The sequence below is a fragment of the Rhinatrema bivittatum genome, chromosome 1 (assembly GCF_901001135.1).
Source record: "Rhinatrema bivittatum chromosome 1, aRhiBiv1.1, whole genome shotgun sequence".
Taxonomy (NCBI): Eukaryota; Metazoa; Chordata; class Amphibia; order Gymnophiona; family Rhinatrematidae; genus Rhinatrema; species Rhinatrema bivittatum.
Window position 1 is genome coordinate 502,183,360 of NC_042615.1, and position 15,883 is coordinate 502,199,242.

The window sequence follows — 15,883 nt, forward strand, 5'->3', positions numbered from 1 at the left end:
GCCTATGTATCTAGCCTCACTCAGGTCGCCCCCCCCAGAATTTGCCAGTAACCAAGCACAATCCAAAGCTGAAGAACTCGCATCGTTTTTCCAAAACAAAATCATCAGTCTTCTTACCTAACTACCCTCCAAGATCACCCCCCTACCATCGGCTCTGCAGCCTCCCATCAAAAATATTCACATCGAAGCTTTCGAACCCATTTCCTCCTCTGAGATTCAAGTTGTTCTAAGAAGAATGAAACCCTCCTCTCACCCAGCGGACCATATCCCCACCAAACTTCTTCTCACAATCCCAGACTCTATCTCCAAAACACTGGCGGACATTATTAACTGTTCTCTCTCCCACGGTTCCTTCCCAGACGACCTCAAACTGGCGTCACTCAAACCACTCCTAAAAAAACCAAATTTGGACCCAAAAGATCCTAACAACTTCCGCCCAATAGCCAATCTCCCCTTCATTGCTAAGATTATGGAAAGGCTTGTGAACTCCCAACTATCAGACTACATTGAAGATAATAAACTTCTATCCGCCTCGCAATATGGATTCTGTAAAAATCTAGGCACGGAATCCCTCCTTACTTTCCTAACAGACTTCCTCATCCTGGGTCTCGACAAAGGTCAATCTTTTCTGCTGGTCCTTCTGGACCTTTCGGCAGCTTTCGATACCGTCAACCACTCCATCCTCATCAACCAGTTAGCTGCCATAGGAGTTTCTGCTTTGATCCAGCGGGCTATGGTCACCCGCGAGGCCGTTTCTCCTTGTTTCTTCTCGCTGTGAAGAACGAACAAGCGATCCGTTTTGCACACCGGTTCAGATCTTTCCAGGTATCGCACCAGAAGTTTGCAGACATTCAGATGGCAAAGAAGGCGTGAGTCTTCAGAGTCCTTATGTACATCCGGAGCTGGTAGCGAGATGGTTTGGTTCAAGCGAAACTCTGAAACCACTTTCGGAAGGAAGGAGGGGACAGTGCGCAGTTCTATGGTTCCAGGTGTGAACCTGAGGAACGATTCCTGACAGGATAGAGCCTGTAGTATAGAGATGTGACGAGCTGAACATATTGCCACCAGGAATGCAGTCTTCAATGTTAAGAGGCATAGTGACAGACCACGTGTTGGTCTGAAGGAAGCCCCAGCTAGGAAGTCTAATACTAGATTGAGATTCCATAGAGGTACCGGCCACTTTAGGAGTGGTTGGAGTTGTTTAGCCCCTTTCAGGAAGCAGGACAAGTCCGGATGGGTTGATAGCCGGATATCGACCACTTCTGCTCTGAAGCAGGCCAGTGCAGCTATTTGGACCTTGAGGGAGTTGAGTGACAACCCCTTCTTCATACCGTCCTGTAGGAACTCCAGAATCATGGGAATCTTGGCTATCCGCGGGAGAATCCCGCGGTCCTCACGCCAGGCTTCAAATACTCTCCAGATCCGTATGTATGACAGGGATGTGGAGAACTTTGAGCTCGGAGCAGGGTGTCAATCACGGCCTTTGAGTAACCGTGCTTCTTCACGTGAGTCCTCTCAAGGGCTAGACCATAAGAGAGAATAGAGATGGATCTTTATGGAGAATCGGGCCCTGCCGGAGAAGGTCCCTGTGTGGAGGTAGGCACAGAGGGTTCCCCGCAAGGAGTCTTTGCATGTCTGCATACCATGGTCATCTTGGCCAATCCGGGGCCACTAGTAGAACTAGTCCCCTGTGATGTTCCATCTTGCGGATGACCCTGCCCAGTGGTAGCCATGAGGGGAAGGCATACAGTAAGTCTTCCTCTGGCCAAGTCTGGACGAGAGCGTCGATTCCTTGGGATTGGGGCTCTCATCTGCGGCTGAAGAACCTGGGGACTTGGGCACTGAGATGGGTGGCCAGTAGGTCCATGGCTGGGAGGCCCCAGTGATTTACTATCAGTTGGAAGACTGTGGTAGACAGCATCCATTCCCCCAGGTCCAGGCTCTCTCTACTGAGGAAGTCTGCTGAGAAGTTGTCTTTTCCTGCAATGTGGGAGGCCGAGATCCCTTGTAGGTTTATCTCCACCCATGCCATGAGAGGGTCTGTCTCCGGAGACACCTGTTGGCTCTTGGTTTCTCCCTGGTGGTTGATGTAAGGAACTGTTGTCGCGTTGTCCAACATAACTCTAATTGCTTTCCCTCGGAGTCTGTGGCTGAATTGTAGGCACGCTAGTCTGACTGCTTGAGCTTCCAGGCTGTTTATGTTCCATTCAGCCTCTTCCTTGTTCCATTGTCCCTGGGCCATCTTCCTAACAGTGGGGTCCCCACCCTCACAGGCTCACATCCGTGGTGAGCAAGATCCAGTTCGGTGGGGATAGGCTTACTCCTCTGCTTAGGTGATCTTCCTGTAGCCACCATTGGAGCTGAGAATGTACCTCTGCTGGTAGTTGGAGGCGAATTGAGTAGTCCTGGGACAGTGGGTTCCATCGTGACAGTAAGGAGCGCTGGAGCGGTTGCATATGGGCTCTTGCCCAAGGGACAACTTCCAGGGTTGATGCCATAAGGCAGAGGACTTGAAGATAGTCTCATACCTTGGGGCATGCATTGGTCATCAGTCATCGCAATTGTTCCATCAGCTTCCTTCTCCTTGGGGGAGGGAGGAAGACTTGTTCTGTCTGGTGTTGAAATGGGCTCCCAGGTATTCTAGCGATTGAGAGGGCTGCAGAATGCTCTTGCCCCTGTTCACGACCCAACCGAGTTCCTGAAGTAGGCTCTTGACTCTGCTGGTCACCTGCCGGCTCTCTTCCAAAGACTTTGCCCTGATTAGCCAATCGTCCAGGTAATGGTGTACCAAGATCCCTTCCTTCCTCAGTGTTGCCGCCACGACCATCATGATTTTGGTGAAGGTTCTGGGGGCGGTTGCTAGGTCGAAGGGTAGCGCTCAGAACTGGTAATGGTGATCCAGTATCGCAAAGTGCAGGAAGCACTGGTGATCCTGATGGACTGGGATGTGAAGGTAGGCTTCGGAAAGGTCCAGGGAGGTTGGAAACTCTCCCGGTAGGCTTCGGAAAGGTCCAGGGAGGTTGGAAACTCTCCCGGTTGTACTGCCATTATTATGGATCAAAGAGTTTCCATGCGGAAGTGTAGAACCCGCAGATGACGGTTGACGTTCTTGAGGTTCAAGATGGGCCGGAAGGATTCTTCCTTCTTGGGAACGATAAAATAGATTGAATAGTGCCCCGTATTTTGTTGGGATGAGGGAACCTGAGTTTTTGCCTTCAAACTGAGAGTCTGGTTAGAGTGGTTTCTAGTGCCAGTCTCTTGGAATGGGAGTGGCAGGGTGACATCATAAATTTCTTGAGGGATGCTGCGGAACTCCAGAGAGTAACCTTCTCGAATGATGTTTAGAACCCATTTGTCTGACGTTATCTTGACTCATCTTTGGTAGAAGAGGGCAAGTCGACCCCCTTTATCCTCTTCCTGTGGATGGGTCAGCCCATTCTCATTGTGGTGCATGGCTGGAGCCTGCCCCTGGGCCTGCTCCCCTCTTGGTCCGTCTGTTCCAAAAGGGCTGGGACCTTCCGGAGGGATGAGATGCTGGAACTGCGAGTTCTGTAGGGTCTAAAGCACTGCGATCCTCCGCTCTTGGTTCTTCTGGGGGAGGGACGCTGAGACCTTTTACTCCTATCTTCCGGTAGCCAAGGCACTGGGGATTTGCCCCATTTGCTGACTAACTTTTCCAATTTGCTTCCGAACAAGAGAGATCCTTTAAAAGGCATTCTTGTGAGGTTCACTTTAGATGTCGCGTCCGCAGACCAATTCCGTAGCCATAGTTATCTTCTGGCTGCCACTACTGAGGCAACGCCCCTGGCTGAGGTGCGCACCAGGTCTGAGCTTGCGTCCGTGAGGAAGGCTGCTACAGGTTCCATCGTCTCACCGGTATACGTTCTGGAGTTATTTGCCTTTCTCAAGAGGAGCAAGCAGGAATGTGCCACCAGTGACAGCAGGAAGCAATCTGCAGTGTCATTGCTGTTGCGTCAAAGGCCTGCTTAAGTATGGGTTCCAATCTTTTTTGGTTCCGCCGTAGGGTTCATGCCAGGAATACCCAGCATCTTCAGAGTCTGGGAATCAAGGGCTGGTAATTCGTCCTTGTGGAAGAAGCGAAGCCTGGTTCGATATGGTTCCATTCCTGGAGGGATTTCTCCTTCTTCCAGGGAGTCACTCATCATCTGAGGCGTCTGGGTCCCTGTTAGGGAAGTTCTTGGTTAGGCAAGGCACGTCTCGAGGCATCCGAGCAGGGCAGGAAGGATCTTGTGCTTCCGGCAGGGGTTGAGCCTGGGGCGCAGCTGGGGCCGATTGCGCCTGAACGAAGGATTGCAGCCCTTGGAAAAATTCCAACCAGGAGAAGGTCCCTGGGTCCATGTTAATCCAGGGGGAGTCAGAGTAGAGGGCCCCAGAGGTGCCCTTCTGTGGGGAAGCCATCTCGGAGATGCTTAGGTCCAGGGAGCTAACGTCAGTAGTTCCGGAACCATCTCCCGACAGTAAGGGACCAGGCCTTGGTTCCCCCTGGGCTTCTTTGCAATGTTGACACAAGCAGGACTCCAATTCAGGCTGCGCAGCTCTAATGTGGCAGGCTGTGCAAATAGAGTGCCTTCTGGCTTTCTTGGGCGCCAGTGCAATTGTGTCAATGTTTGCGCATGTGCAGTTGTAAACGCGGCTGTGCGTGTAGTTATGTGCGCAGCTATGCGTGTGTCTGTATTGGACGCGTGCAAGTTAGGCGCATCGGCAGCCCGGCCTGCCCCGTGCGTACCGCCGGCAACAAGGGAAGAAGGTGCCGATGACCCCCCGCATGTAAGATGGCGCCCCCTCAAGGGTCTCCACGTGTGTGGACCCTTGCACCGGATCGGGGCCTAGCCTAACCAAGGCTGCTCAACCCAATCGGTGCTCCCTGCTAACCTCGCCGCAACAGATTCAGTACAGCATTCAGAGTTGTGGAGATCGGAAACCTGAGTTTAAAGATTTTTTCTTACCTGGTCTCGGCGCTTACCGATCGTGTGCCGGAAAGTCTCCAGCTACGGGGTGAGAGGGAATTTCCTTCACCACCGCACTCGTTTCTGCACCCGCTGCCTTTCAGCCACACTGGGGGGCTAAGTCCACGCCGGGAACCACTACCGGACCAAGGCAAACCTCTGAGGGATATCTGAGATCAACCTCAGGAATTCTCGACTGGGGGAGGGATCCTTAGGTATCACCGCAGGAGAGTGGGGCTCGATCTTCCTTAAGGTAAATTTTGTTTCTTCTTTGCTGTAATTCTTAACACTATTCTAGTGTGTGGGATAGTGTCCGCATCTGCTAGGAGTCGGAGAGATACTGAAGAGCTGAGGTTACTGCAGGGGTGTATCTAGAGTGACGTCAGCTTTGAAATCTGACTCAGTCTCCCATCTGCTAGATTCTAGAAGAAGAGCACAATACCCATTGGTCCTGCGTCCACCTGGCTACATGCTAGGAAATGTATTTTTAATATATGGCAATGTATTACATATTTTTGATTATCGTGATCATCTCCTGACTAGACACTGACAGCTGTTATTAGGTAAACTATGTATCATGAGATATTTGGCCTTCAGGGCCCAAAATGACCATGGGGAATCAACCCCACAATTGTAAGGGAAATCTGTACAAGAATGGCTCTTCTTGTCACCCCAAAGTGATTATTCTGGGCTACAAATGGAAAGATAGGTCACACACAGACAGTCGGTGACAAAGCTGGGGATTAGAACTGAGGTACAGACAGATAAATTGACTCACCTGAGGTCATTCTCAGAGGCTAATGCAGAAAGCTGCATTCATCTGAACGCACATTTTAACCCTCATACAAACACACATTTTGTGAGCGTAAACCTTACTGCTGACGCAGCAAGGAGTTTTAAGCTCAGAAAATGTGCGTTAAAAAATGCTAGTACTGCTGCTAGTACTCTCACAGAGAAATTCCATACAAAATGAGGGCATTAAGCATTACTCCCCAATGCAGAGAGGTGCGCTGGCCTAACCTGGATTTTCTTATTGCTGGAAACTTAATGCCTGGGTTAGAGATGGAATTAAGTTTCCAGCACTGCTGTGCAGGCACTGAAAATCCTTAAAAACAGTTAAAGGCCAAAAAAGTGGGCATGATTTATCAAGCTAACCAGTACAGAGCCAGGAGGACAGAGTGCTTATCCAGCTAAGTGGCAGCAGCTGCTACCACACCAAGTTAGTACTTATCTAGCTTAGTGACAGTGGCAAACGGTGGCCAGATAGCCTGATAAGTCAGTATTTATCTGGCTATGTGACAGCAACAGCCACTTTAGCTGGATAAGCACTCTGTCTTCCCAGCTCCTTATCTGACTTTTGTCCAGAGTTAAAATGTGCATTCAGCCTGTGCCAAATGCACATTTTACAGTCTACGTGCTTTTCTTTTTTAACTCTCGATGTATTTGCATAATATTAGCTTACTGTATATGGAGTTTAAAAACATGTTTAGTCTGGGCATTAATAAACTGTATGCTGAATTTCAATGTGCATTTTTATTGCCCAGTTTACCTCATCACCCTGACAGTGACATAGTCAGAGATTACAACTGAGGCACAGAGAGATAAAAGTGACTGAAGCAGTCACAGGGCTGGCTATTTTGTCAGTTAAAGGGAAACAGCATACATGAGCCACATGGTGGAATAGGTGGTGCAGTCTTTGCTGTGCATTGCCTGTCTGATGTGCAAATAGCTATTCTTGGAGCTCAGTCCTTGTCTACTTCTTCTTTCCAAGGTCAATCATGCTCACCCTCAAAATCTCATGACTTGCAGGGACTTTTTACTACCTCCTTCCATGGGAAGGCTTCTCATTATCAGATCTGGGATTGCACAGGGACCCAACTAAGGCTCCCAGATGCCATGCACCAAGGTGGATCTCCCCCGGTGAGTGGGAATGGATCCTGAGGGGGGATCTCAAGAGTAGACTGCAGCTGTAATGATAGCTCCAGGACACCATGCTGACCCAATCCTGGTTCTGCATCTCTCCCCCCCTCAATAGGGACTTTGACTTCCAGCTTGTCTGCAAAAATGTCAAATCCCCAGGCTAGAATGGGGACAATAGCAGGTGTGGCCAGCAGACATGGAGCTAGTTGGCAGCGCTTTCTGCACAGTACTAACCAAGGCCAAATATCAAGTATGACTAAGCTCAGCGGAAGGCTAAAATATCTGGTGCCATTACAGTGCGCGATCCCCCTTTCCCTCCCCCTGATCAAATCCTGCAGGCAACCAAGCCGCTTTTACGCTACAGGCACTGCGAACAATCACCAGCACGGGTACAAAACCCAGAGGAAGGAAACACTCCACAGTACAGCAACCAGAGCTAGGCCAGCCAAACCAGCAACCAGGCAGGGGAGGCTTCCCCCTCCTCCCAATCGTGCTTTCCCCGAGCACAATCCCCCCCAACCCCAACCTTCCAGCCCCTGCTCTGGCGGGGTCGCTCCCCTCCCCCGTCTCTGCTTCAGAGCGCCCCCGACCTACGCTGCTCGCCTCTCACTTCCTGCGGGCGAGTCCAGCAGCCAGCGCGCGCTGGGCTTTCGTTTTCTCTGCTCTCTCTCTCGGGTTCGCTAGAATCCAGCAACCTCTCCCCTAAACAAAACACACACACACACTAAAAGGTATGCGGACAGGTAAACAGCGGTCTTTTCCATTTAACTCTAGAAACCGTAAGCTCGTGCGGAGGAAGGGCTTACTTTTAGGTAAGACCTCACGGCGGGGAGCGGGGAAATGCGCGCTGGAGGGAGAGAGGGCGTTCGCCCGGCTCCTGCTCCAATCCCGCTCCCCTCTCCGTTTATCGAGGGGAGGGATTTCTCTTTGGTGGCTTTCAGTGGACTGGACCCCGGACCCCCCCCCCTGTTGCCGTGTTCAAATTGCAGCCGGCGCCGAAAGACGAAACTCTCGAGTGGGATCGGCCGCCATCTGAATTCAGAAAGCTGCTGCGGCGGGCTTGCTAGCCCAATCGAGTTTCGCGGTAGCCTCGCGGGCAGGGCGTGGGGTGCAGGTAGGATAAGTGTTAGAAAGTTGTCACTCTCCCAAGTACCGTCTCGCCTCTCTCGCTCCTTCGGATGCTCTTTGACCCCCCCCCCCCTCCTCCCCGTCGGAGCCTATAGAAAACTGAATTTCTCTTTAGGCTGTAAAGCCCTTTTTATCAGAGCCAGGGGCAAGAAAAAGAGGACGTTGTGATGAGGGAGACCCACAATCCCCCTCTCCCCAGCCCATCTTTTGAATTGATTATTTTTTGCTTCTGTTCGCCTACAAGCGCATTTTGAGGGTGGACAGGATGCAGGTCTACAGTGGCCTGACCTGGCATGCTCGCCTGATGTCGTGGCTTTCTGTATTCCCTTGTCCTGGGCTCATAATGCACTTGGCAAAGTGTGCGCCATGCAGTACATGACATCCAAAGGCATTCTTTACATGTACCCAACCGGCCCCTTCCATTGTGTGTCAGTTTTTAGTTAGAATATAAACACAAAATTAAAATATGACAAAACTGCCTGCATTATAAATAGAGTGAATTACTGTAGCTCTTACTGTTGGCAGTTACTAGGCGTGGGCCTGACTTGCCCTTGCTATTGCTTGTGGTTTGCTGATTTTGTGTGGGTATGGGTATGCTGTGGCTGCTGCTGGTTGCATGTGAATAATCCCCCTTGCTTTCTGCAGGTGACTGTAATCCTTGTCATAGGTGCCAGCTATGTGGGCACAGTGGTTGCTTGAGCACCTCTAATATTGAATGAACTCCTTCACTGTGTGCAAGGAGGGGTAATTTATGTTGTTTAGCACCCCAAATCAGTTTGAAAAGTTGATTTTTATGATCCCTGTTGTTTGTGTTTTGCATATGTACACATAAGCCCTATTGCTGGTTGTTGCCAATTCCCAGCCTTTGCAGCTGTCAATGTGTCTTTGCAGCTGGCACTCTCCCCCACCTCCTGCTGCTCCTTACCCACAGTCCATAGAGCCCTCAGCCCACCTGAGCCCCCTGCTCTGGAGCCCTGCGGCCAGGAGTCTACAGGGAGCGGCTAGCAGGGGCAACAGCGGAAGCTATGGGGATCTGAGTGGCCACAAGTGTGGTGCTGCTGGGCTGAGCCACTGGCAGTGGATAGAGGTTGCAAGGTGGCTTCTGCTAGAGGTGCTGCAGCACTGCCGGGAGTGCTGTTTGTGAGCCCTCTTTCTCTTCCACCTCTCCCTCTGCCTCTTACTGTTATATTTTCAGATTCAGATAACTTTATTGGCTTGACAATTTTACATGTTACAAAAATAATATATGGAATTATTAAAATAAAATAAGAAAAATAACTAATTTCAAAACAAATCAAGCAAAGTTACAGGTTATGGAAAGTACATTATCAGAGTAATGTCTCAGGTTTTGGTGCTGGCCCATATTGTACCTGGTCAAATTACATTTCTGGTCCGGAAGCAGGATACCACAGACTTTGCTCCATTAGTTTCTGTTTCTTCTATTCCCCCCAGGATTTATAAAAATATTTTCCTGCTCATTCTTTGGTGGGAAGACATTGATTTTCTCTGTCAACTTTGGGAAATGTGCTTTTCTAATATCTTTGTATTTTGCACAGGAGGAAATGCATTTCAGTTTCACTTAATATTTCACTTGGAAGCAGCTCCAGCACTGCTCTCTACATTAATGGTGGGGGTGAAAAGGGAATTAGAACATAAGGTTACTAAGAGCCAAGAGAAACAGTTAAGTATGAGAACAAATGTGTGAAGCTTGCTGGGCAGACTGGATGGACCGGTTGGTCTTCTTCTGCCGTCATTTCTATGTTTCTATGTTTCTATGTTTCTCTAGTGTTGCACTGCATGCAGTGTCAGGCATCTTAGGGTTTCCAGTTCAGGTTTTGTCACTTATTCTGTATGTGGTGAAGGTCTGTCAGTTTTCTTTCATTTGTGACCAAGATGAGGTATTCTGCTAACGTGTATTTTCTGTATAGGGATCTGTAGCAGTCCAGCTTGTTCTGTTTTCCAGTTTGTACCATCCAATATAAGGTGTATTGGTGTTCCAGGGCATGTTGCAATATTTGCACTGCTGCCTTTTCATAGACCATTTGTAGTTATTTGAGTTCTGGGTATTCGTGTTGGTTTGGTGTGGCAGATATGCAATATAGATGCTGAGTGTGTTATTTTCCAGGGTTTGGTAGATGAGAGAGTTTGTCGCTGTTATTGAGATGAAGCCAGAATTTGAATATTCTTTTTTGAATGGTGAGTAGTAAGAGGAAGTGTCCTAATTCTGCTCTGCACCTATTCAGGCCGATGCTATACCGTGCACTGGCTACAGTGCACAACTCAACCCACGATTGGATGCGCATCCATATCCCCTGGTGCAAAATGGTGGCTAGAGCGTCCAAAATGCGCATCCAATCGCATGCGTAGGTAATAGCGCTCATCACATGCAAATGCATGTTGATGAGACTATTATCTATTCACCCCATGCAAAAAAAAAAAAAAATCTGCACCAGGGATGCACATTTTTACTCGCCAAAATGAATACCTGCCCAGAGCAGATGTTAATTTTGGAGGAACCCAAAAAGTGTACAGAAAAGCAGAAAGTAATAAAAAAAAAAATTATTAAAACAAAATTAAATAATTTAAAATAATTTAAAAATAATAATAAAAAAAAAAAGTGTGCCGTGGTCAGGTTAGGAAAATGGATGCTCTAAAACTGAGTGTCCGTTTTCCTAACCGGCTGACTGCCACCTCTCCTGGAAGCACTCTGCCGAGGAGGTGCTAGAGGCGCACCATTTCCCCTAGCGCCTCTTTTTTTACCGTGGCAGCCCATTTACGTTTGCATTGAGCGCCCCAGAGAGGGGGATCAGCGCACGTCGAAAGGGCGGGAGCTCAGTCATGAGCGCCCCTTTAACGCACACCGATTTTGCATCGGCCTGATTATTAAGGGCGTTTTTATATATATGGAGCATCTGTCTGCAGAATTGGATTTCTGTCCCATTCTTAGGGATTTTCCTTTTCAGTTTTTATTTTAGATTTCCTTGGAATTTGTTAGTGTTTACTACAACCAACAAAAATGAGAGATAATTCAATGGAAAACGAGTTTTGTTGTTTTTTTCACTGAAGTTTCTCTTGTGTTGGTTATAAAAACAAATACTGATAAATTCCTGAGAAAAAAATAAAATCAAAACTGAAATGAAGGTCCCTACCCATTCTGCATAGTTTGAGGTTAAAGATAGACCCCAGACATCATTTCCATATAAAAGGATTGGTTGAATTGGCTATCAAATAATTTTAGTAGTAGTTTTAATGGGAGTTGTAATTCTTCTGAAGTTTCTTTTTTAACTTCAGAAGAATTACAACTCCCAATAAAACTACTACTAAAATTATTTGATAGCCAATTCAACCAATCCTTTTATATGGAAATGATGTCTGGGGACTCTTAGGGATTTTTTCAATATTTTTTATAATCAATTTAAAACTTCCAGATGCATGTGGTCTCAAGCCAAGCTATGTCTAATATAGGAAAAGCTCAACTTCCTGTTTATTTAGGAAGAATTTGAATTTGTGTTGGAGATTTTTTTCCCCCAAGATTTACTTGTAAGGTCCATTATTTGCAGCACATCTCTAGCAGGTATAGGTTTTCTTGTAGACCGTCTGAGGTAAGGGATAAAATAACCACATCATCTGTATATAGCAGGCATTTCATTTCTGAGCCATTTAGATGCCAGTGTAATAAAACCCGCACTAAAATCAGAGATAAATTTTAGCACAGGTTTACTTAACTTACAGGTTAAAAACATGGGTCTCTGCAGTAGGCATCAAGCTAACAGGATGCAAATCGAGCAGGAATTTAAAAAAACCCCATAGTAAAACACAAATTAACCAGAAAAATCCACACTAATGCAGAAAAATGCTTTAAAACAGAACTAAGAAGATCTTGATGTGCTTGATGTGACCAAAATCTACACTAATGCAGAAAAATGCTTTAAAACAGAACTAAGAAGATCTTGATGTGCTTGATGTGACCAAAATGGCCTTGCATTCAAGATTGGCACTGGGCATCCTAACTTGGGCACAGTCTCACATGCAACACTATTTGGGCAAGGCATGCCAAATGAAATCAAAGGGTAGCTGTAGGGCAGGCACCTACAGCTGAATAGTACACGCTTTGGTGCTATGCATCCCCTAATGGCTGCAGTTACTCATTCAAGAGAGCTTACCCTTTGATTTCATTTGGCATGCCTTGCCCAAATAGTGTTGCATGTGAGACTGTGCCCAAGTTAGGATGCCAGTGCCAGTCTTGTATCCAAGGCCATTTTGGTCACTCTACTTCCAGCTTCGAGTATTTACCTCCTTGCTCCTGTTTTAAAGCACTTTTACATCAGTGTGGATCTTCAGGTTAACTTGGCCAGAGGTAGAGTAAAGGTTAACTCACATTTCTGGTGGCCATGATATTCTGTTGCGGTGCCCTTGTGGTAGTATCTAGCATGCTTTCATTCATATAGTTGGATGATAAATGTTTTTAAACAAATAGCTGTTTCTACCACACTGGGCACAGCAATAGAATGACTTTGGACACCAGAAATGTGAGGTTTCGCCACCTCAGACCAAAGAAGGAGTTACATTTCCAGTGTAAGCTCTCTGGGGCTTGCAGCTATAGCTGAAGAAAACACAAGCTCTCTAGGGACTGCACCTTCAGCTGAATAGTATGCAGTTTGGTGTTGTGTGTCCTGACTTTGGTGTACTATTCAGCTGTAGGTTCCATCCCCAGAGAGCTTACATTGAACATTTAAGCCCTTCCTGGGTCTGAGGTGGAGAACCGCACTGGGCACAACAATAGACAACATTTCTGGTGGCCAAATCTATTCTGTTACTGTTTCCAGTGTGGTAGAAGCAGCTAGACACGGTACCACATGGGCACAGCAATAGTATAACATGGCCACTAGAAGTGTGAGTTAAGTTTTACTCCTGCTGTGACCCAGGAGTTAAATTTCCATCGGCCCCTTAATTTTAGACCAGCAACTGGGGATCTCTCCAGTACTGTGGGGAGATTGATGTAGATGTTATAGAGAGTGGGGCCCATGCCGCATCCCAGTCTTACTTCTCACTCCTGCTTGCAAGTTGTATATTGTTACCTTACAATTGATGGATAGATGGATTTAATTATATTTCCCCCCCCCCCCCCCCCCCCAATTCCAGTTTGTATTAGTTGAAGTTTGAGGCCAGAGTGCTGGATAGAGTCAATAAAACATACAGACATTCTCCCTGAGTTTATTGATTAGCGTCTGTAAGGTAATAATGTGATCAGTGGTTCTGTGTTCAGGAAGAAACCCAGTCTGACTTCTGTGCAGATTTTTTCTGTTCATTAGGAATCTTTAGAATTGGTTTGTTGAAGACATTACAGAACAGTTTGCCAATGTTACTGTTGACATAGATCCTCCTATATTTATTTAGATGAATGGTAGCTCCATGTTTATAGATTGGTGTAATTACTCACCTGACCATGTTTTAGGGAAGTGGCCAGAATGTAGAATCAGGTTTCACTCCTGCTTCCTGGATTTGAACACTGCTGTATTTGAGCATTTCATTTAGTGCCATATTGGGGGGGTCACATGCTTTTCTGGGCTTAAGTATCTGGAGGCATTCTTTGATTTCCTATTTTGTTATCGAGTTGTCAAGGGGTGTTTGATTGCCCTCTCCAGCAGGATAATTTCTGTAGGGTGTGTATTTGATCCTATGTGAGATCTTTAGGTTTGATGTCTTTATATAAGTGCTGGAAGTGCTCAGGCCTTATTTTCCATTTCGGATGGCTAGTTTGATTAACTTCTGGTTTAGTTTTGAGTTTAAATCCCTTCCACATGTCCCAAAAGAAATTGTTCTCCATGGCCTTCTCTATTTCAGATAGGGTTGTTTTGTAGTTTTCTAAGATGGTGGAAGTAGATGCTGTGTGTAAATCTTCTGTGAGGGGCTGTCTATGTTTTTTTTTTGTTACAGTTGTTCTGCCCTTTCTCTTTACGTTCCTTATCAAACCAGCCTGGACATTCTTGCCTGACGCAGCAACTCCTGTTGTCCTCGCACCCTCGAGAGGGGACTGAAGACGAGGCCTCCAGTCCCCCGGTTGGGGCTAAAGGCTCTGCCTCCTTCTGGAATCCCTGATTGGGCCAGAACATTCCATCTCCTTTTATTGGAAGACGGAATGTTCCAGTCAGTGTCAAAGACGCGGCTTCCTCCGACGCTTGTCTTGTGCACATGCAGCCATTCGTGTCCGTTTTCAACTTGTGTGCAGGACAGAAAGTTCTGTGAATAAGTTAAAAAAAAACAACAAAAAAAAACTTGGAAATTGGTGGGCACGTAAGACCTTTCTACAGTACATACTGTAAAAGGCATCTCAAAGGAGAATGGTTGGGATTTCTTTCTCCTGACATGTTCGGCAGATCTCTTTCCCAGGGTGGGGGCGGGTGGGAGCGGTGTTGCGAACTACCCCGGGCCCTCTGCCTTTGGAGGCCCTTCACTGCCGTGGTAGTCGCGCCCTTTCCCTGCCCCTGGCCCCAGGTGAAGAAGAATGGTTTTGCCTCGATGGCACTGGAGCCCAGGAGATGAGGGGGCATCTCACTCTGCAGCCTGGCCAGCAGGAGCCAAGCTGTCACCGGTTCTTCCCTCTTCCCCACTGTTCGATCAGCTGATCTGAGCAGCATGGTAGGGAAAGCAGCTGGTGGTAGTAGGAGTGAGTTTAAACGCCTTGGGACTCGCCAGCTGTACTCCTGCTGGCCCAGCTAGGGTGGGGCATGGAGGGGAGGGAGAGGCCCCCAGGAGGCGTAGGAGCAGCTTTCAAAATGGGGTTTGCAGGGATTAGGCGTGTATTGGAGGGTGTAGGAAAGGGGCGATATTTGGGACTCGGGGATGGTGGGGATTGAGAAATGAGATTGGGAGAGCAGGGCTGTCCTGGAGGGTGAGGGCAGGGCGGGAAATCTTGGCCATCCCTAACATCATATTTGGAGAGCCAGAAGGTACTGTAGATATGGAAGAGGAAAGGAACCCAACCCCCCCCCCCCCCCCCTCACACACACTCTTCAACCTCATGGTTGGGAGCCCTGGTCTGGCCAAGTCGCCCTGGGCTCTTTATCTCCACTAAGGTCAGCCCTGCTCTTCACCCAAGACTTCTATGTTCAGGGTGAACATTAGAGAAATCTTAACTACAAGTAAAAAAAAAACCCTGACATCATTAGTGCTGTTTATTATGCGCATTTCCTTTATAGATTAAAAAAAAAAATGTATTGGTTGACAGTGAAAGTCTGATTTACATAAACACTTTGTTTTCATTGAATAATCTAGGCATAGGGAGATAAAGTGACTCCCCTGAGGCCTCACACAGAATCAGTAACAGAGGGGAATCCTGAATTCATATCCCAGAATTTCAGAATCATAGCCCATTGCTGTAACCACTAACTATAACATGTCTGATTTGCCTTTAATCCAACTTTATGGCTGATCCAAGATCTGACCACTTGTCTTGTCTTTCTTAGGAGGTGTCCATGGAACAAATGTTTGCGGAGCTCTTCAACCAAGCCTTCTCCTCTGCTGGTAAAATCACCCCCTTTAAATAATATTTTTTGGTACACTAAAGAAAGTGAGAATGTTCTAAAAAAAACCCCAAAACAAACAAAAACAACCCCTTTGTTGCAAGCTTCTTGCTCCTGGGAGTGTGTAATCTGAAGTTTTGTATTATGTTGGTGGTAGTAGTGGTGGGGTTGGGACTCTAAAGCTGTCTGGGTTCTGTAAAAGGACTCTGGGTCAATTCTCTCACATCCAGGTCCCTTCAGTGATGATTACCCATGGAAGAAGCAGAGACAATGTTCGTCAGCTGAGGCAAATTTTAAAAACCTGGACTGACATGAGCTCTTCCCTTCAGGAGCTTGGGTTCCTCA

The 15,883-nt window shown here is 47.3% G+C and overlaps 1 protein-coding gene across 14 annotated transcripts in view; it reads left to right on the forward strand.

Moving 5' to 3' along the window:
• The first annotated feature begins 7,310 nt into the window (after positions 1-7,310).
• Positions 7,311-15,883, forward strand: part of LOC115095801 — a 124,407-nt gene continuing 115,834 nt past the window's right edge. For 2 of the 14 annotated variants that reach the window (XM_029609991.1, XM_029610035.1), the window contains exons 1-2: positions 7,398-7,630; positions 15,482-15,539. Coding sequence is in view for 3 of the 14 variants with exons in the window: in XM_029610061.1 (XP_029465921.1) it covers positions 15,491-15,539 (49 nt within the window). In the remaining 11 variants the exon portion in view is untranslated. Of the gene's footprint in view, positions 7,631-7,681; positions 7,700-7,728; positions 8,002-15,481; positions 15,540-15,883 lie in introns of those variants that run through there. The other 12 variants (XM_029609983.1, XM_029610016.1, XM_029610081.1 and 9 more) reach the window with 9 other exon arrangements.